This window comes from Camelus bactrianus, chromosome 24 (assembly GCF_048773025.1).
Source record: "Camelus bactrianus isolate YW-2024 breed Bactrian camel chromosome 24, ASM4877302v1, whole genome shotgun sequence".
Classification (NCBI taxonomy): Eukaryota; Metazoa; Chordata; class Mammalia; order Artiodactyla; family Camelidae; genus Camelus; species Camelus bactrianus.
The window spans coordinates 17,864,448-17,886,352 of NC_133562.1; the positions used below are offsets into that span (position 1 = coordinate 17,864,448).

General features: G+C 34.7%; 1 protein-coding gene across 2 annotated transcripts in view; it reads left to right on the plus strand.

The window, feature by feature from the left end:
* The window catches only part of KIAA1328 (KIAA1328 ortholog), a 161,884-nt gene that overhangs the window by 13,509 nt on the left and 126,470 nt on the right, over window positions 1-21,905 (plus strand). For both annotated transcript variants that reach the window (XM_074352265.1, XM_074352266.1), the window contains 2 exons: window positions 401-495; window positions 11,606-11,721. In XM_074352265.1, coding sequence (XP_074208366.1) covers window positions 401-495; window positions 11,606-11,721 — 211 coding nt within the window. The remainder of the gene's footprint in view (window positions 1-400; window positions 496-11,605; window positions 11,722-21,905) is intronic.

Sequence of the window (21,905 nt, forward strand, 5' to 3'; positions counted from 1 at the left end):
TGCCTCTGCTGCCAACCTTAGTCTGCCTTTAAGCAGCCTGGAGGCTATGGTGTAGGACAGACTCTCAGAATCTTCCATTAGGTGTTTGTTTCTGTGACATTCACAAAGGGAAGGTTGTTTTCTTAATACTCCCTCATATTTTAGCAGGCATATTTCTGCCTTTGAGTTCTTTCCATGTGCTTTTCAGTGTAAATTCATGATGTCCCCTGGTGGACAGATAGTTCCTTAGCCTGTTTTGAGTTCACAGTAGGTTTAAATGAAACAGGTAAATGGTGTTCTACCAGATAAAAGAGATCTAAGAAATTTTACCTCCTGTGCTTATTTTAAGAGCTTTCTCGACAAGTCTTAATAATTGTTGTTAGTAAAAGTTAATCTGAAGGATTTTTTTTATTTGTTTTAGAATTTCTGCAGGAGAGGAATGAAGAGTGCATCATTGAAAGATTTATGTCTTGAAGACAAAAGACGCATTGCAAACTTAATTAAAGAACTGGCCAGGTGAGACAAACTTTATATGAAATGCATTACTGTACGAGAAAGAACAGCTTTTTGAAAATAGAAAATTGCAAATATGTTCTGATGTCCTTGTGTCATGGATCTTACGGGAACAAAGATTTTTTTCAAAAAAAAAAAAAGCTATTCTGTGGTGCCAAGTAGAGTTTTCATTATCTCAAATATTATTTTTTGTATTGGGAGATCATTTAATTGTTAAACACTTAATTTATGATCATCTCACAACACTTTTTAACCACGTAGATGGCTGTAGATGTCCCTAAAGCTATTACAATTAGTTTGACTCCATATAGTTAGTAATGGTCCTGCATTGCCATTGCTGTCCTGAGTGATATAATTTCAGCTGCCAGGCTTAGAGCATACCTGAAATATTAGAGCATATTGATTTCGTTTCAATCAACTTCTGCTTTCTAGCAAAGTGCTAGATTCTTGGTAAAGGGTCAATGTGTTAGTACATACTAAGATTGATATTAGTACAAATTTGACTGCTAAAAAACCCCATTATTACTATATTTACTGTTAACATATAGGTATATGGGAATAATGTATCCTTGTTTTCTTTTTAAACTAATAACACTTTTCAATAAACAGAGAATAATGAAAAAGTATTAATAGAGGATTATTAGGAGGCTGAAGTTTTGAAAGTTGTTTTCATTCATGTCTTTTCAGTAAAAATTAGATATAAAGAATGGAGATTGTTTTAGTTGTGATAAAGGCCAAACCAAATGGAGAAAATGTCAGAAGACTTAAAAAATCTCATGTATTCCTACGTCATATTCAAGTATAGCATACTTAAGAATTTCAACTACTATGCACAAGTGTAAAGCATTCTTTCAAAAGCACAGCTTTTTTTTTTTCCCATAAAAACATGGCCTTGACTTTAGCAGTGTAAGTGGGAAAACCGTATGTGTCCAAATTCCAAGACTGGCTTACCTATATCTTGGAGGCATCCATTGAGAACCTAGCTGTGAGATCCTCTTTAGTCAGTGTCTTTATTGGTGCTCTCTGTGAGAGAATAAAAAAGATGCCTGCAAGATTTATTGCTGTTTCTAAATAAGAATAAATGTTAATAGAAGATATAAATAAAATTCAGACTTGGCATAAGAGGTTGGGAAATGGTTTCATTCAAACAGGATAAAAGAGAGTAGTGACACGGACAGGTTATTATATGCCTAGGATAAAAATAAATTAGAAATTCATTTTAGGGAAACGCTTACTGGTTAGGCCCAGTCCATTAAAAAAAAAAAAAAGCGTGGTTTATAGTTAAATTTAACTTGAACATGAGCAAGCAATATTTTATGCTATTTGGCAAGAAAACAGATAAAAACGCCTAATACGAGTTTTTAATCTTTTGGTGTCTCCTTAATAATATGATCAGAAAGCTTTTTCACTGTGTTAACTACACTTATAAAATAATAGAATACATACACAAATCAAAATTTACAGGTTAATGGATAACAGATACTAAAAGGTAAATTAGGAATATTATGAATTATTTAGTTTGTAGAAGAGAGTATTAAGAGATGACTTGATATATGGGTTTCAAGTAACTGAGGGGACTTCCCTGAGGTGTCCAGCATTGATTTACATTTGCAGAAGGATAAGTGGAATATTGATTAATCTTTCTAAGAGGTATTAGGATAGAGAAAATTCTTTTTGTTCAAGATTGTTGAATGAAGTGACCTCAAAAAGTCTTTTACAGTAAAATTAATGAATTGTTTGCGTGGATGAGAAAAGTAGTGTCATTTATGGGGACTTGAAAAATGAATGGCTCTGCAAAATATTGTAGTTTGTGCTGAAAGATGGTGACAGTTCTTTATTTATGCACTTGCATCTTTTTACTGAGATCTTTTAAGATGGGGAGGGGCACCATAGACTAATGCACAGACTGCATCATAGCTTATTCCTTAAAGGAAAAAAATGTTTAAATAATCTTGGCCACAATTGCAGTTTTTGTTGTATATGAGCCATATTCTAAGAAGCCTAAAAAAACCTGCACTATTTCATGTCCTAAGCCCACACTGTGAAATAATGCATGGTTCCCCAGTGAATACTTGTGTACTAACTCATTCGAGGACAGAGTTCTTTTTTAGGCTCAGATACTCTGATTTTTCCCAGAGGACAGTTTGCTATTTCAACTTGACATTTCTCAGAAGAAAAATAGAAAATGTAGCACCATTAGTTTCCCATTGCAAAATGAGTAGATCATCATTATTTTATATTTATTCTGGCCTTTTATTTTATTAAACTAATCATAACTTTTTGGGTCATAATTAAATGTGCATTGCAGTACAATAAGAAAATTAGGCTTTAATTTTTTAGTGACTTAGTTTTTTGTCTTCCCATTTGGGGTCTTTATGAATTTGGAGGGGGTTGATAAACAATTTATAATAGGTTACAAAGTAAATTTCAAGAGAGGATAAGGAAATTTTAAATTGCTTTAGGTAGAAAGGCATTCTCTGAACTTTATGTATCTTGACCCTGTAGAACAGTTAGTTTACCGAATTTCATTCTCAGATTGCTGATTCTGAGCACTACGATTGAGAGAATACTTTTTGAGTGACTAGCGTGTGCTCAACAATCTTTTTCTTAGATCTGACCAGGTACTACTTCCAAGAAGAGGTTAATTTTTCTGTAGCATTTTTTGCCCCTTCTGCATGGCCTCTGGAAGCCTGTGCAGTGCCACATGAACGTGGATAGCCTCCTCTGACCTTGCTGCATCTACTCAGACTTACAGCTGTTTGATCTACTCGGTTATGGTTGGGCCACATTTGGGTTATGAAAAGTTGAAAGACCACAGTTGTCGGTATATGCGACATGCAAGTATATGTAGTAACTTTTCAGTCTTTTCTCAGGTAGTTTTCTTTTTTTTTTTTTTTTACACATGGGCTTTATGTATACTGGTTATTCTCTTTCATGTTTTATTTGTATGTGCCTGTTGTGATGGATTCAGATTTCTTAGATCTGAAATCAATAGGAGAAAGGAAGAATCATTGAGCTCAGGGAAGAGTGAAGAGCAGAGGTTACTAGAAATTCTTACAAGATTATTTAGGTTGCTTTCTCAAAATTGGAACTATAGCTTGAATTATGACATTGAGATTTGAGTATTATTAAGTTAGTACTTTATAACTGAAGATGGTTATTCTTACCATATTAATTATCTGGTTTTGATCAAAAAACAATTATTGAATATTTGCTACATGATGATGTACTTTTTCAAAGCATTTGTGGAAGATCAACAGACACAAAAATATTGTCCTTTGAAAAAAAAAAGGGGTGATGGAACAAACTGCAAGCTCTGGATGTTTCTTGAAACAGAGAGCTCAGTTCACATGCAGAGCAACCAACTAACCCGAAATCTCAGAAGAGATGTCCCTACAGGGAAAGCTGAGATGTCAGCGCTAGCTTACGTGGGGCAGACACAGCTAGAAATGGGTAAGAACATTTCACTGCAGTAGGTAACAAATTGGTGGAGGCCAGATGTGGACAGGTAAGAATAGGAAGCTCCCTAGGGCAGCAAGTATAGAGCAGCTTCAACTCTATTGCAGGCTTTTTCTCTATAGGCCCAACCTGTTGAGAGGCCTGATAAAACACCCCTCTTCACGCAGGCACGGGAGGAGGAACAGCAGTTGTAATGGAAGGAGCACAAAATCTTTCCTGGATCCTTCTCCTGTAACTTTTCTGTGTAGCAAACCCAATAAGTTTAGGAAGAGGGCTTCCATAAAATATAGCTCATATATAGCACTGGTGAAAGCCACTGAAGCTGGAGGTAGGCAGAAAATAACTTAGGGGGAGGGCAGGGTTACATGCTGGTCACAGAACTATAGAAGAGAGACTGGAGCATTTCTAAGACCCAGGCATACAAAGTCTGCTTAGCACAACCTAATTAGAATAATAGAGAGCACCACTCCAACCCAGACCCCCTACCATCGGGCTAATAAGTACCTAGTAAAAGTAACAGTTGAATACTAATGAGAACCTCAGAAGAAACAGACCCTCCAGGAGGGAAGACCTAAAGCTGAGGGTGGAGCCTACATTGAGGAAAACATCTGGTCCACCTGAAGGGAGTTTATCCCTAGAGGAATTTGAAGTCTGTGGTGTACTGAGGGTAACCATAGCAACAGTAAACCTGAAACCTGCCTAACATGTGATTACATAAACAAAGCCCCTGCACTAAAAACCTAGCCAAAGGAAAGGTCTGCCCGTTACCAAGTGTGGGAATGATTTGCCTCAGTCTCTACTGTCCTGCCTAAGATATCCAGATACAGGTATATGGAAGGCAAGAGAACACAACATATTGGAAAGAGATAAAGCAGCAGAAGCAGATGCAGGTGGAATGATCTGATGAGGAATTTAAAATAATTGATTAATATGTTAAAAACTGTGTTAGTTATCTGTGGCTGCCTAACATTATCACAGAATTTTAGCAGTTTAAAATCCTAGTAAGCTTCCTAGAAGCCCCATTATTTGAGAGGATTTGTGAGGCCCAACATTAATCTCTTTTGTCTGACTCTCTTGAGTCAACTTTGATGTTTCTGAGGTCTTAAACAGAAGTTATTACCTTGGCTTTATCTCCAGAGCATGTTTTTCCTGGCAGTATCCTGTTTTGAGACCTGCTCAGAAGACATTTCTTAATTTTAGCAGTTTTGCTATCTGGGAATTTCTGAAAATCCTGTCTCATTTTGGTTTAAGAGTCTTTCCTTCAATTTGTGTCTCTCTTCTCCCAATTTACTATGAGTACCAGGAAGAAACCAGCCAGTTCTTTCAACACTTTACTTGGAAATCTCCTTAGATTAGTTACCCAGTTGATTAGGCACATTTCCTCCTTTCCACATTACTAAAAATGATAGTGTTGGTAAACTTTCTGCCATCATATGCCATACTTCCCCTTCCTACAAGTTTCCAATAATGTCTTCAGTAATGTTTCAGCCGAGTTTCTCAGTTCTTTGCTGACCATCGGCAGGAGACCCCCCCCCTGTTTCTTATTTCAAGGGCCTTTCTGTATGGTTGCCTGCAACTTGACAACTGGCTCTCATCAGAGTGAGCAAGAGTAATCAAGACAAAAGTCACTATCTTTTGGTAACCTAACTTCAGAAGTTACATTCAGTCAGTTTTGATAGTCACTACATCTATCCTATATACAAGGGTAGGGAATTAAACAAGGACATGTATACCAAGAGACATGGGCCACTGGGACCCATTTTAGAGGCTGGCTGCCACAATAACTTTGTGATTTTCCTAAATTTACTTGTTCTAATATATTTTCTGTAGATTCCTCAATATTTTCTACATACACAATCATATCATCTGCACATAAAATTTTACTTCTTTCTTTGCAATTTCTATGTATCTTATTTATTTTCTTGCTTTATTGCACTGGCTAGAACCACCAGTCATTATTGAATAGAGAGCGGTATAATAGTTGACACTCTTCCATTATTCCTGAAGTACAAGGAAGGGGACAAAGTTTTCTTTTTTCATCCTTACAGATGTGATACTGTAGGTATTTTATAGATGCTGTTTATTAGAATGAAGTAGTTCCTTCAGTACTAGAGTGTAGAGAGTTTTTATTGTGAATAGGGTGAACTTTGACAAATGCCTTTTCTGCATTTAGAGATGATTATGTAAGATTTCTCCTTTATTCTATTACCCTGGTGAATTACATCAATTAATTTGCAACTCTTAAATAAATCTTGCCTTCCTGGGCTAAACTGAACTTGGATGTATTTTGTTTTTGTAACTCTGGATTTGTTTTTTAGAATTTTTCAGCTTTATTTATTAGATAGATTGGACTGTACTTTTTGTTTATAAGTCCTTAGTACTAAGATTATGGCTGTTTCATAAAATGTGTATATTCTTGAAAGAAATAACCAGTGAATATTGAAATGTTAACTTTTGTGGTTCAAGTTTAAACATGAATTTAAATGATCAGATATCTTACGGATTTAAGTGTTACATATCATACTGTCTCTTATGCTTTGTTCCTTGGAAAATGTGTTTTATTCTTAGGGCTTTTAAAACAACATGTATTTTTATCAGTTTTCTCTATACCTAATCTCTCTTCCTGTATTCAAATTTATTTTTGTCATTTCCATTTTTGGTATCTTCGTTACTATATTAATTTTAGAGTACACCATGCATTCCACCTTTCATCTCAGATTTCTTGTTTTACCTAGAGTCTTTAACCACTTATAATTTACTTAAAGGGAAAGAAAGTCATTTCTTAATAGGAATACAGTATACAGCTCCATTTTTTAAGATCTTTTTTATTTTTTCAATTTTTTTTATTGAGGTACAGTTGATATACAGTATTATATAAGTTTCAGCTGTTCAACATAGTGATTCACAATTTTTAATGGTTATATTCCATTTATAGTTATGAAATATTTGCTGTATTCCCTGTGTTGCACAGTATATCTTTGTAACGTATTTATTTTATACATAGTAGTTTGTACCTCTTAATCCCTTACACTTAGTTTGCCCCTTTACTCTCCCCACTGGTAACAACTAGTTTGTTCTCTATATCTGTGAGTCTGTTTCTTTTTTGTTATATTCTCTAGCTTGTTTTATTTTTTAGATTCTACATATATGTAATACCATACAGTATTTGTCTTTCTCTGTCTTATTTCACTTATCATACTATCCTCCAAGTCCATCCATGTTGTTGCAAATGGCAAACTTTTATTCTTTTTTATGGTTAAGTAGTATTCCATGGTGTATTTACCACATCTTCCTTATCCATTCATCTGTTGATGGATGTTTAAGTTGATTCCCTGTGTTGGCTACTGTAAACAGTGCTTTGATGACCATTGAGGTGCATGCATCTTTTTGAATTAGTGTTTTTGTTTTTTTCAGATATACCCAGGCATGGAATTGATAGTTCATATGGTAGCTTTATTTTTAGTTTCTTGAGAAACTTCCACACTGTTTTCCATAGAGGCTACACCAATTTGCATTTTATTTCTTTTCCTGAGCAATCTATCTTTTCCTGTGTCTGTAATCTCCAGTACAAAGTTGAAGTGGCGAGAGCAGACATCCTTGGCTTGTTTGTGGTCATAGTGGGAAAGCATTCAATCTTTTACCATTAAATGTGGTATTAGATGTGGGTTTTTCATAGATGGCCTTTTTCAGGTTGAGGAAGTTTACTTTTCTTCCTATTTAATGAGTTTTTTTTGAATCATGAGTCATTGTTGGATGTTTTCAAACACCTTCCTGTATCTATTTAGAAGATCATGTGATTTTTGTTCTTTATTTTATTTTTATGTTGTATTATGTTAATTGACGCTTGAGTGTTAAAACAACTTTTTATTCCTGGGCTAAATCCCAATTAGGCATATGTATGATCCTTTTTTTCTTTTTTCTTTTTTTTTTAATGTTCCTGCATTATGCTTGCTGGTATTTTGTTGAGGATTTTTGCATCTACATTCATTTGCTATTGTTTTGTAGTTCTTAGAACCCTTTTGACATGGATTGCTGTGTCCCTATGATTTCTTAAAGCACTGTGTTCCTTTAGACAGTACCTTTTAAATAACAGTGAAGTGTTAAAATCTGTAGAGAGCACTAAGATAATTTCACTGATATATTTTTTACTGATGAAATATTTCTTTTTCACCGTGCATTTACATTTGCTTGAAAACAATATCCATTCCTGTCTGCTAGATGTCTTGTGAAATCTGTTCCTTCCTTCTCTGAATCTTACCCACTAAGTTAATATTCAGAATTTATAAAATGCGACCAGCATTCCCTGCTCCCAAATGTGAGATATTAATCAGGGGAAGAAATTTATCTGGTTGACCACTGGGAATGTTTAAGCTGAAACATAAGCCTTCAGAGAAATTCAGTACTTTTGGCACAGGTTTCAGCCCAACCACCCAGCTCTAAGTGTATGAATTCTCTTGTTAGATAAAAGTGCATTTTGTGGACTTTTTCAGAAATACTCTCAGGTGTTAAATAAATGCTGACATTGGTGATTTCTTACGTTAAGAACAGACTGTTGTCCTCCTTGTAAATAATTAGCAAGCCACCAGCGGGAATATCCTCTTGTCCAGAGTTTTAACTTTTCTGTCCCATTAGTCCAATACTTCCATTTCCTGTATTGAGAGTCTCATTTTGTTAATTAGCTTATTGCTATGCTTTAAATGAGATAGAGGATTAGGTCTTTTTTTCTTACTTTGTAGTCTGAGAATGCTTTGATAAAAAATGTAGATCTTGATACCAGATATTTTCTCATACGTGTGCTTCGTGGGAAATATTGAACATAAATAAGAAGACAGATTTCTGAGTAGCTATCAGATCTTGAGGTTGTTTTATTGGCAAGTCCTCTGCATTTAAAGGCTATATTAATATACTTGCTCATATTAACTATGCTAATAGGCCATAGAGAAGCCATGCATATCTTGAGATAGGCTGAGAGAAGTGTTACTCTTTGTGCTTAACACAGCTTGTTAATTTTACAGCCTTGCAGGGCATAATGAATTCTAAAGTGTAGTCCAATCATAGCAACATAACAAAGGATTTTTTAAAGCCCTGTTTCAATAGTGTAGCAACAAAAATTTTCAAACATACTGCAGAAACTAAATTAAGACGAGAGTGATTTTTCTAGATAGAGCACTTTAAGTTTTGGGAAAAGCTCATCACAGCCTCTAGCATTGTGGAATATATGCACAAGCATTTTTGCCCTCAATGGTCCCTACAGCTTCCCTGGATTATCTTCAGGTCCCACAAAGGGAGTAAGTAAATGCTGGGGTGTATGTTCTGACCTGGCAGGCTCCAGACATACTTTCTGCACTTACTTCAATGTTAACATAAGCGTGGCAGTATACTTTTTTTGTTACTGTTTTTCAGACTCTGGAAGCTTTGCTCGTTGAAGAAGCAAATCTTTGGGCCATTCCTCATATTTATATGTCTCTTATGAAAGGGATTGAAATGACTAGGGGCCATTGTTGTTAGGTTCCCTCTGGATATCCCAAACAGAATAAAGTTACTGTGGTTATTTTTTCCTATAGTAGGCATTTGGTAAATGTTTTCTTATTAAGTAAATGAAAATAAATGTTCTCTTACCACTTAAGGATTTTCCTCTTCAGTCTTGTCTTTAAGATTTTACCAGTCTAAACAGGGAGAGATTTTGCCACATATTTTCTCACCTTGACAGCACTGATTTATTCTCTCTGTACAGTATATAACATCACCTATTTCATCTTTATTTTATGCATAATCCTACAGATTCAGCCATTTGTCATCCACTTCCTCTTTCATCCCACGGCTCTAGCTTTTGCCTAGATTGCAGTATTGTATGCCTTGTACCCTGAGAAAATGCTTGATAGCTTCTTTCTTTACAAATATTCTGTATTTTTAAAGGACATAGATACAGTAGTGGTATATATATCATATAGTGGAAATTAATTGAACTTAAGCTGGAAAGAATTTTAAAAATTGTCTAGTCTGGCCTTTTTTGTTTACAAGTGGGAGTAGTGATGCCCAGAGAAATAGGCGCACTTTGCCACAGTCACCATTTGTACATGGTTTTCTGATTTACAGTTTGGGAGTTTACTTGATCTGAAACAGTTTCTTAGCAAAGGTGTTATAGAAGCTGGCTGATAGATCTGGATGATAGAAATAAATAATGGTTCAAATGGTTGACAGTTTTGCAAAAAACTTAGAGGCAATGGGGAATTATTGTGAAAGATGTTAGTGCAAGTGTGCTTGAGAGTTCTGACAAGAGAAGGGAAGGCATTGTAAAGAGATGGTAACAAGGGAGGCAGGATAACCTGAGACCACGGTGTGAATCCTCTACATATGTGTGTGTTTGTTCTTTGTTTAGTTGTGTGGACTCCTTGTAATTGTATCAGTGTTGGAGATTATCCTCTTAGAAAGATGCGCCTGAGTCCCAGTCATGAGCCTTGTGGCATACTAAACAAATAATAGGAGTTGAGGAAATGATTTGAATGTCATGATAAGCAAAAAGTGAAGCTTTTTTTGAAACTACTGTATGCCATGCACTTTCACACAAAGTATTTCAAAGACCAAGATGCAGTCAAGTCTTGAACATTCAGAATTCTAATTCTCATTCTGTTATCTCGTTGACTTTAATTTCTCCACTAGAAGGCTAGCAACAAAGGAAAGGCTGTGGAGTTCATGTTATTCAGAAATTGCTCTGGTAGAGCATGGGTGTGGAAGGAAGTAAATTTAGGAGCTCAAAGAAAACACTTGGATTTCCTGTGGATTTCATTCACCCTGTGTGATCTTATAGAATAAATGTGTTGTACTCTCCTTGGAGAATTAAGCACCAGTAACAGAAATTCAAGGCTAGCATCTTTGTTCACAAAGTAACGTGAAAATTAGGATTGTCGTTTTAAGGTAAGTTTTAATTTTGTTGTGTAGGTTTTTTGTTTTTTTTTTTTAATATTTTTCCCCTCTGTGCTCTTGTCAGAAACTACCCCTTTTTGATTGATTTGAGTTGGAGTACTTTTCAGAGTTAAGCATTAAAGATCCATATTTTTGGTCATTGTTTTTAACTTTATAATTCTTTTTGAACTAAGAATAAATGTGCAGATTTTTTTTTTTTATTAATTCCATTTTACAATTCAAGTTCAGTATTTAAGTGCTACTGAGGAGTGCAGGGTATTTGTACCAGGAAACAGTAAAATTGCCCATGTATATTTACTGAAATATTTAAGACATATATATGTTGTTTATTTTTTTGACAGGATTTAAACAGAAGTATGAAAAAGACCTAAGTCGAAATAAATTGTGCCTATTTTACTAATAAAGAAATAAAACCTTTGTTTTAAAAATTGGTTATTTTTCTGTCCTGGATAATAATTGGGAGCCTATAAAGTGTAGGACTTTTCATGTTTTAAGATAATTCTGAATATTGGAAACATTCTTGATGTAAAAATCACATACATATTTTATTACAAAGGTATGGAAATCTGCCTTATGAAAAGTTAATTTAAAACATTTTGAAAACATAAGGTATCCCTGAAAAAAACAGCATGCCCCTGGAAGAAATCTAGTTTTGGTAAACCACAGCTGTAGACACATATTTTGTTTTATTCTCATAGGCATTTTCTTTTCATTTATGTATTTCTTTCAGAGTAAGTGAGGAAAAGGAAGTAACAGAAGAAAGACTCAAAGCTGAGCAGGAATCATTTGAGAGGAAGATCAGGCAGTTGGAAGAACAGAATGAACTGATCATCAAAGAAAGGGAAGATATCCTTTTTGAAAGTCCTCTTTTTTAACGTGCAGAAAGTTTGACTCTTTTATGAAGAAAATGTAAACTTCAGAGAAATAATTGTTCTAATTTATAACAGGGAATAAATCTGCATGGGCTGCCATTTCTAGGCAATCAGAACGACACTTAACAGCATGTGCTGGTGCTTCCTTTGTGCTTGATACAGCCATCCAGCTGGTCTGCGGCTGCTGTTACATTGTGGAGCACATATTTGTCAACTAGAAGAGACAATAAGAATTTTGGGCATTAAAATGTAGTGTTGGAACTTTATTAAATTCTGTTCCACTTCTGTAATTGAGCCTGAAACCTCTTTGTCTTTGGCATTCTTTCCAGCTAGAGCTTTGACAGTTCGAAGGAATTCTACTCTGAAATCATTAAAAAAAAAAAAATCAGTTGTTATTTATAGATGATGTAATTGATAAATATTTATAGTGCAACATAATACCACCAAAGTATTCTCATGGAAGAGAAGACTCTTGGGTTTAGAATTAGAGAGCCAGATGCATAGCCTAGAATATTTACTAGCCAGCCCTGGACGGAAGAGTTTGCTTACCTCTGAATCTACCTTATAAGCTAAAGAGAAAAGGGAAAGGCATGTAGATAAGGTCAAAGACTTGGACATGTGTCACAGACCTATTTTGCATTTGGTGTAAAAGGATTTGACTTGAGTATTTATTATTGTTATTGTGAGTGAAGATTGGAGTAAATGTTAGACCATTTTCAAACATTGAAATGGTTTAGTTAGTGTGATTGGTTTAAGATTTTTTAAATCACCGAAGATAAATGGTTTTTGTGGACCTTGTCAAAGAAAAAAGAAAGGAAGATATGATCAAAAAACAGTGACATCCATGGTTTTTATTCCAAGTAGATTGCTCAGGTACAAAATCTCCTTTACCAGCATAAACCTCACAAAGGTTGATACAGATGATTTTACAGTACATAAAACTCTATAAAACTTAGAAACATAAAGCAGGGATATAATTCAAAACAGTGTAATTTTAACTACAAATACATCTACCTATCATATAAGAATGATTCAGACATATATACATGGAATCAGATAACTTTAAATTATTTTAAAGTTTGTTTCTGTATGAGGAACTATATTGATTCTGATTTTTGGCATTTTAAAGGTATATTATACTAATTTATGGGTGTTTTGTTTTGAAAGTTCTAATAACTGGACTTATTGATTGACAATACAAGCACAGATCACCCCGTAGCAACAAAAAAGAAAAGATATTTTACATGTTTGTGTTTGGATCAGGCTTTTAAAGAATTTGTTTTTATATTAAATAGGGAATTTATTACTAAAATATAAAAATTCCTGGTAATTTTCAGTCTGAAGAAAGAAAGCTTATTTTCTGAGAACTTAACTATGTAAATGAATATGACATTTACAAAGTCAAGCAGTCTGATGAACCTAGTAGATTTTGCCTAGTTAAATGAGTATGAAAGGAGAAAGAAATCTGAAATGTAGAGAGAAATATATCCGATAGTAATAATTCTGAAACATATTAGCATGTAATAGTATAAGACACAAAGGATGTGGCCACTAGAAAAGGTGATTAATATATGAGCTAATTGTATTTCCAGAACGTATGTCTCAGGTCAGGATGGTATCAGAAGCTTGCAGAAGGAAAGTAAGGTCTGATGTTTGCTGACTTCACTGTTTTAACTGACAGAGCAAGGGAAGTGACAGAGAAGAAAGCGTAGTGGCCTTGTCAAAAAGTCCTGTTTTAGCCCTGACTAGCTGTCTAACCTTGGGAAAGCTACTGAACTTTTCTGAGTCTCTTTTTTCATCTATACTATGTGGGTAGCTAACAATGCCTTTTTGGCAGGCTTGTTGAAATTTGGTAAATTCTTTACATTATGTGTGTAAAGAATCTAGCAGTGTTTCTTCGGGGCACTGGAAGAAAGATGGCATTCTCATTATTATTGCTGTTAGTATGGATGAGGGATGAGGTGGCTAGCTCCTCTGTTTCTCACTTCTGTGCCTTTTTTCAGTGGGGTTTTGATGGTTTTCTTTAGATTAAGCAAGTGCTTAGGTTGCTTAAAGGCCCAATAGGAGAGTGAAATTGATCTGTTTTCTGCTTTATCTTCTAATTTCTACGAAAGAGAAAACCTTTCTATATCAATTAATACCTGTTGTGTGCTCACTGAGAACAAACTAGGTCTTACTTTCCTCTCCCAGAAACCAGACTGACAGAATTGTTGGGCTTTTTTTCTCCTTCTGATCTGTTTCCATTACCTCTCTGATTGGGACTTAGTAAATTAAAGGGTTTAGATGTACTTATAGCTCAGATCCTTGAGCCCATTGCATCAGAGGTCACTTTAGAAACCTTGACCTAGGAGGAAAGAATTTTAAAGGAATCAACCTAAACCTTTTTGAAGAATGTTTTAGAATGAGCCAAAGGTAAGTGCTGAAAATAGACTAGTGAAAATTCACAAGGGTTTTATCTAATTATGTAAAAAGAAATCGTTGGTTCAAATAACAGTAATACTTTAGAGGTATTCAAGGCTTTCTGTTTATGCATCTCTGCTACAGGAGCCAGACTAGTGTGATCTGTTATAGACTTTTGTCAGGAATCGGAACCATACTGCAGGACTCTCTGTCTTAGATCTGGGTGGGATGGTGTTGGGTGGGTAGGCAGGGCAGGGAAGGGCAGTAGAAATATGTTTCATGAGAAAGGAAATAAATTTCAAAAGAAAGGGTAAGTATCCCCTTTCTAATTAATCTTTCTGACCCTTCATAAAAAAAAGGCAGGAGATTCTCTAGTCTTGGAAATAGTTTTGGGGAGAATTAAAAATCTAAACTTAGTGAAGACCAGAGGAGAGGGTGTTTTGGTGTCTTGCAGTGTGGTATATGAATATAGCAACACCTTATCAGCTTTGATGAATCTTGGCCTTTTTGTTTTGAATAAATATTGAATTTGGGTTTTTTTTTATGTTTACAAGTTGAATTTTACGGTGATAGTGTAACTTCTGTGTACTTGGATAAAGTCAGTTTATTCCATTTAACAAGCCCTAGACACTATTGTTTTACTAATCTAATAGCGATCTCTAATACAATAGAAGTTGTACTTTAGGGGGCCATTTTATTTGCTCTGTGATGCTGTATAACTTTAGCAGGTTTTGGACCATTATTTCTTTACATTATCCTGGAATGTCAGTTTAAATCATAATAGATTAAATAACTCTTGACATTTGTATTACAAAAAAATAACCAGGCTTAAGATGAGAACTGGTTATTACTAGTATTGTTGTTGCCTAAACTGTTCTTAAAGGTTATTTTGTTCTCTTAAAAAGTACTTAGAAAAAAAAAAAGAAAGAAAGAAAAAAAAAGTACTTAGATGTTAATGCTAACTGAAGGGAGAAATTGATGATAAATATTTGCAGAAAGTAAAAGAATATATAAAAATTTTATCCATATACTTAATTTCATTTCAGTAAGCCTTTAGAGGTTAAGTTACTCTGTGGTAGTGAGTTACATTTACACTTTACTTTTCTGGAACTCATCCAAGAATAAGAATAAAGAGAAGTACTCCTCACCTGCTCTGGTCCCCATATGTGCACCTTCTCATATGAGAGTTCCTGAGGCTGTCATGCGTATAATGATAAACTCATTATCTGGTATCTAGTTTGTAAGTCCGCTGCAGATTAGAAGCAGACAATTTAGAAGTGGAGAAAGGAGCTACAGTGAGAGTACTGAAGTTGACAGGAAGACTATTAAAAACCACGTAAGAACTGAAAATGCCCAACAGTCTAGAACGTCTAACCACCTAGATATCTCGAGGCCATCATATATCAAAAGCAGTGCAGTACTTAATTTAACATTCATAATGATGATTCTGAGGCATCAAAATAATGCTAAATTATTTTTATCCTGTTACCTTTTTTTTTTAGTACTTCTAATACTTCTATTAGTAAGACATCTTACATTTGCGTGTTGGTTTTCTATTTACAGAGCACTTTCTCTTGTACTTTTTAATATTCACAGCAACCTAATTAAGTTAGGTGAGGCAGATACTCTTATCCTGATTTTACAGATAAAGATACAGGTCTGGAGAGGTAACTGGAAGAGCCCATTGCCAAATTAAGAGCGAAATCTTTCAACACCAAATGTCTTTACATTACACCAAATTATTTCTGCAGCGAATGATACAAATATCAATCAGCCTTACTTTTCTAGTCTGCTTTATAGTTAAAGCACAATTTTATAAAAAATTGTGATATATTTTACAGTACTTTTTATCCAAAGTTGATTAAAAAAATTTGGCGGGGGATGCTCAATAGAGTGTAACCTAATCCAGGAATCCAGGTATGTAGAATGTTCCTGAGATTCTCTTGTATTTTGGCTTTTCTACCCAGTCAAGTCTTTATCATTTTCCCTCTGAAATCTTATTCTGAACCCATTGTCCTTTCCTGTTGTCACTGAGACTTCACCGCTTTCCTGTGTGGCAAGTGTCCTTTTGCCCCATCTCCGTTGTCTCCCAACTGCCCTTTGACTGACTTCATTTTATCACTACTGCCAGATTAATCTTTCTTAAAGACTGCTTTTATTACATTACTTGGCTTTTTAATAACTTTCCTTGGCTTCTTATGGCCTAAAGTATCAAATGCATGTTCTTAATTTTGTCATTCAAGCCCTGTGTTACTGACACCATGTAACATACTTGACCTTCATTTTTATTACTCCCTTGTGTGGCACTTACATACTGGGTATAAGCATTGGAAAAACCAGTAAGTTTTTCCTACTTATTACGTATTTTTCCTATTTCTTTGTAATTATTCCTTTTACTAGTTTTCTTTGACACTTGAGGACATTTTCATTTAGGACATTTGTCTCTTAGAACTCCTCAAGCATTCATACCTGTATCAGCTGCCCTAACTTATGCACCTTATGGTTCCTTGGGCAGCTGTGGTTAGTATTCTTTCAACTGTACTGGATTTTGAATAAGAAATTTTTAGTTGGTCTTAGATCAGGTACTTATACCTTTGTGACTTTACACAAGTCATTGTGGGAGCATTTCAATGGCATTTTGTGGGAGCATTTCAATGGCATTTTAGAAGAATAAGCAAATTTGCAGTGCCTTTAGACTTGAGTGGGGATGAGAAAGGGAAGGCTGTGACAAAAAGGAGATATTGTCTAGCCAAAGGGATATCTATATTTGAAGAAATGCTTTTTAGATTGTGTTAAGACTGGAAAAAATTTTGAGTATATTCATATGTGGAAACAAATGTTCTAGGAAATGAGTAAGATCTGCTTTCCAACTCATAGTACCTTTTCCGATTTTTAGTTTTTCTTCTGTGCAAATGCAACAAGTCTTGAAGAAATCTTGATAAATTTATCTGTTAAACTTACATGCTTTGGAGAATTGAGATACAAGATTATGCTTTTCAACCACTTTGCCCTCCGTTCTGGGCTTAGCAAGGTTCATTTATTTACGTATGCATGTATTTTTTATTTTAGTATTTGCTATGAGCTGAATTGTGTCCCTCCAAAATTTGTATGTTTAATCCATAACCCCTCAGTGTGGTTATCTGGAGAAGGGTTTCTAGGGGATAATTAAGCTTGAATGAGGTCGTATGGGTGGGACCCTAATCCAGTAGGGCTGTGGCCTTGTAAGGAGAAGAAGGCAGACCCCTTTCCCTTTCCCCTCTCCCTGCATGTGAGGACACAGCAAGAAGGGGGCCATCTGAAAGCCAGGAAGAGAGTGCTCACCAGAAACCAAAAATCCCGTGGGGCCCTGATGTTGGACTTCCCAGCCTCTCACACTATGAGAAAATAAATTCACCCAGTCTGTGATGTTTTGTCATGACAGCCTGAGCAGGTTTAGACAGCATTTAATATGTACTCAGTTCTTTGATATTTTCATCCTATGTATTAACTGAAAGGGCCTTTCAGTGTATCTGTAGAAGGGTAGGGTTTCTAAATTTCCAAATAGTGTGTTTTCAGGTGACATTCTCTGATCATTTTCCCTTATCTTTATTCTCCTGGTTGGGTATTAATGCACTTTGAACAGTGATTTTTAAAATATTATTTTGAATTTTTTTCATGAGGTTTCCTTTTAGAGATCTTCCTGCCTCATTGTTTGAGATCCTTTTAATATCTGCAGTGTACCATCTTATGATAAAACAGAGACCTTTGCTTTCCAGGTTTGGTTTTGATAGTGTTTTGATTTCTTTGACTTGCTGAAGCCTGTAAATGTGGAGCCTGAGCACCCCAGAGAGCAGTTTCTGTGTTGCTTTACAGTGAGTGACACTGGAATTCAAATAGATATGGCTTGGGGCTTCTAAAAAGGCTCTCGTGGCTAAGGTTTTCACTGGTTTTTGATATCCACATGTAAATAAGCTAAGCAGACTGAAATTCAAAAAAATTGATTTTCCATATCTCTGTTTAATTAAAAATGTTTTTTCAGTGATAGTTCTGCACTGGAGAAATAGTATTAAATCTGTTTAGCATAATTTAAAATTACTTTGGAAAGTTCAACAGTTCTGGCAATAAGAAATACTTTTGATAAATCAATCCCATAATAATTATTATGTAGGCGAGTTTATTATTTCATTTAGCCTTTTACATTACTGATGTTCTTTAAAGGGCTGTTCTGACGTAATCTCTCCAGCTAAATCTATTTGCCATACCACAGCTTATAATTGCTTTAGATTGGAAGATTATAATGAATGACCTTATTATTAACCAGTAGCAAATCTGTCTTGTGTTCCTAGCCTTAGTATGGCCTTTACTTATGAATAGTTAAATGATTCAGATGTCAACATTATCACTTTGGTTAGAAACTTACACAGTAACATTTCCTTTTTTTTTTTTATAGTTACACTCAAGATTTGGCATCTCCAAGCTCTACAATTTTTCAGAAGTAGTAAATTTAATAATGGTATAGTCATGTAATGATCAGAAATTAACTGAATATCTGAAATGGATCTCCCTTTAGATAAGATGGTAAAGATTGTCACCCTCTCCCAATTTTATTATCTTTTGTTAATACAGAAATCCCAGACTATTCAGCTATTTTCCTGGAATCCTCAGACTGGTGAAAAATGGGGAAAGAGTTCTTCCCATCAAAAAATCTTACACAGTCATTGAACTTCTAAATAAATACGACCTAGAAAATTCAAATATCTAAAGATAATACTTGTTTATCTTCCAGTTGGTGTTCCACTTGGCCAGTTTTTCAAATAGTTGTTATAATGTGTGTGCTTCATTTTTGGTCGTACCCTTAAAAGACCTTTACCAAAAAGGCTCATTAACAGGAAAAGTGGCAACAGGGTAAGGAGAACATATGAAAAAGATGAAAATAACGGAACAGAAGATTAAGAATAATAATTGCTCTAGTGAGAAATTTGTACTAGAGAAAGTTTGACAGTGGGGAAAAGAGCCTATGATGTGGTGATGGAAGAGAATTGTTATAAGGTAAGTGCAGGGAAAAGTTGCCAGATAGCTACCTCTGTCTCATATAACCCCAAGGCATCAATCAGTGTGCCGGGCTAAAAGCACAAGGACTAGTTTAGCAGTCTAGTGGCAAGGGAGTGAGAGCAGGTTTTAGTATGACGGTAGGTCTAACCATTTAGAGATACTACATCATTTATAAGTATATTCTTTGTATAGCATTATGTAGTAATTTGAGATGACAGAGAAGTGCTTTATGCTGCTAAGGCAGCTTTTTAATTTTTATTAAGTGAAAAAAACTATGTGAAAAGTCCATTATATAAACTTTTAGTTGATTAGAAATTGAGTGTCACAAATATAACTTACCTCAGTGTGTGATATAACAAAAACACAGTAATATTTTGGAAAGAGCACCACAATCATAAACTTGAAATCTTGACTTAGTTTTGCCTTTAAACTAGCTGTATGACCTTGGATAAATTAATCTCTGCAAGTCTTATTTTCATTATATTTATTTAATATGTTAATAATATCTGAACTATGTACCATATAAGGTGATTAAAACTATAAAGCCCTATAAAAACTTAAGGTCTACAAAAATATTTCCTTGCCCTGAAAAAGTTTACAGCATACAAATAGATACGAAGATGTAGTTGATAAATCTCTTTGTTTTTATTCTTCAGTCTTTATAATATTCCCTAGCACATTTAAAATGTTATCATTTCAAGCATGCTGTGAATTTAAATTACCCTCTTTTTGTACAAAAGCAAATGCTATTACAGTTCTTTCTTAAGTTGTGGTATATTTTATTTTATAGTTTATTTTATTTTTTATTGAGGCAACATTGATTTATAACATTATATAAGTTTCATGTGTAAAACATTGTATTTCTGCTCCTGTATACCCCACATGTGCTCACCACCAAAAATTTATTTTCCATCCGTCATCATACAGTTGATCCTCTTTACCCATTTTGCCCTCACCCCTGATAACCCCCACCCCCCAAACTGCTCTCCGGTAACCACTACTCTTCTCTGTATCTACATATCTGTTTTTGTTTGTTTCGGTTTGTTCATTTATTTTATTTTTTGTTTATTAGGTTTTTTTATGTTCCATACACACATGAGTATGGTATTTGTCTTTTTATTTTCTGACTTATTTCACTTAATGTAATACCCTCAGGGTCTGTCCATGTTACTGCAAATAGCAGTATTTCATCCTTTGTTATGACTCTGTAGTATTCCATAGCATATACACACAGACACACGCACATGCATACACTTTATCCATTCATCTGTCGACGGTTACTTAAGTTGTTTCCATATCCTCGCTATTGTAAATAATACTGAAATGATCATGGGGGTGTAGATATCTTTTTGCATGAGTGTTTACATGACCACTGTAATTTCAAAATAAACATATAATCATTATATATAACAAGACTGTGTCCTGAGATTTAGCAAATTTTTTCACATTTGGTAGGTGCTGAAATGTTTTCTCTTTTCCTAGATGCTAGAAAAGGATGAAGGAGTGGCTTAATTGCATACATTAAAGAAACAGAATAAATTGTGAAAGTTCACAGAAGTAGAGTGGTAGCAAGGCATTTCTCTGTTTGCATTTCTTCTCTGTCAGCATTTCCTTGCTGTTACGTGCTAACTAAACTTGAATGTTAAACAACAGGGATTTTCCAACTTCTTAAGTTCTTGCACTAAATAGTTAATACATTACAAGAAAGTCCATCTTTTGGTCAAAAAGGAAATTTGAATTTTGTTCTTAAATTTCCAACCCCTTAGTTCTACAGAATTCACTGAGACATAAATGCAGAACTGAGTGGAATTTATCTGTTTTATCTGGCATCATCTTGGAATGAAACTATCCTCTATACTGGTGTGATTACCACGGCATGTTTTCATTTCTTAGCCTCCCTCTAAAAAGAAAAGGACCATGTGCCATGTGTATGTTAATAAATTTTTTTAAATGCAATTCAAATATTAAAGATTTCTTATAGGTGTTACATGATCAATCTTGTAAAATTTTGATATTTTTACATAAAGGTTAGCCCTTCCTATGATCAAAATACCCCAGGGCAATAGTATTGGGAGTACTGTTTCAGTGATAAAGATTATAGTGTGGGTAAGTTTCCTACAAGGCCCCATGATGGTAATACCCCTAGATTTTGTCGTTAAAGAAAACTGCTGAGAGGCAATAATTTTTTTTGTATGTGTCCCATTTTCATTAATGCATGGTAATTGATGGAGTTGCAGTGACTTGTAGCAGTAATGAGTTCTAAACATAATAATGCACTCTTTTCTAATAAGTGAGCACTGCTGGGGTTTAAAAGCATACTAAATCAGTTGCTTTAGTATGAATTTATTAGTTTTTTTCAGCATTAGCTTTAATAGTAGTTATTTACATAAGCGTACATCCCATTAACCGCCATCAGGGCTGGAAAACATGCTGAACTGTTCATATTTTCATATAATTATTGAACATAATGGTTTCATTTGCATTTCTAAACAGTGATGTTTCTGTCAGCCTTGGAAATAGTGTCTTTACGCAGTCCCTATTTCACATCCACTTATTTGACATCGTTAAATTTTATGCTAATGTGCTTCCCTAGAATATCATCAGTAGGACAGATGCTTGTGCTTTAATATACAAATCAGGGATGCTTTTCCATCCCCCAAATGGCAAAGGAAGTTTTTAAAATCTGCACTTTTAGATACAGAGTCTGTCTCCATGTAAATAGGTTTA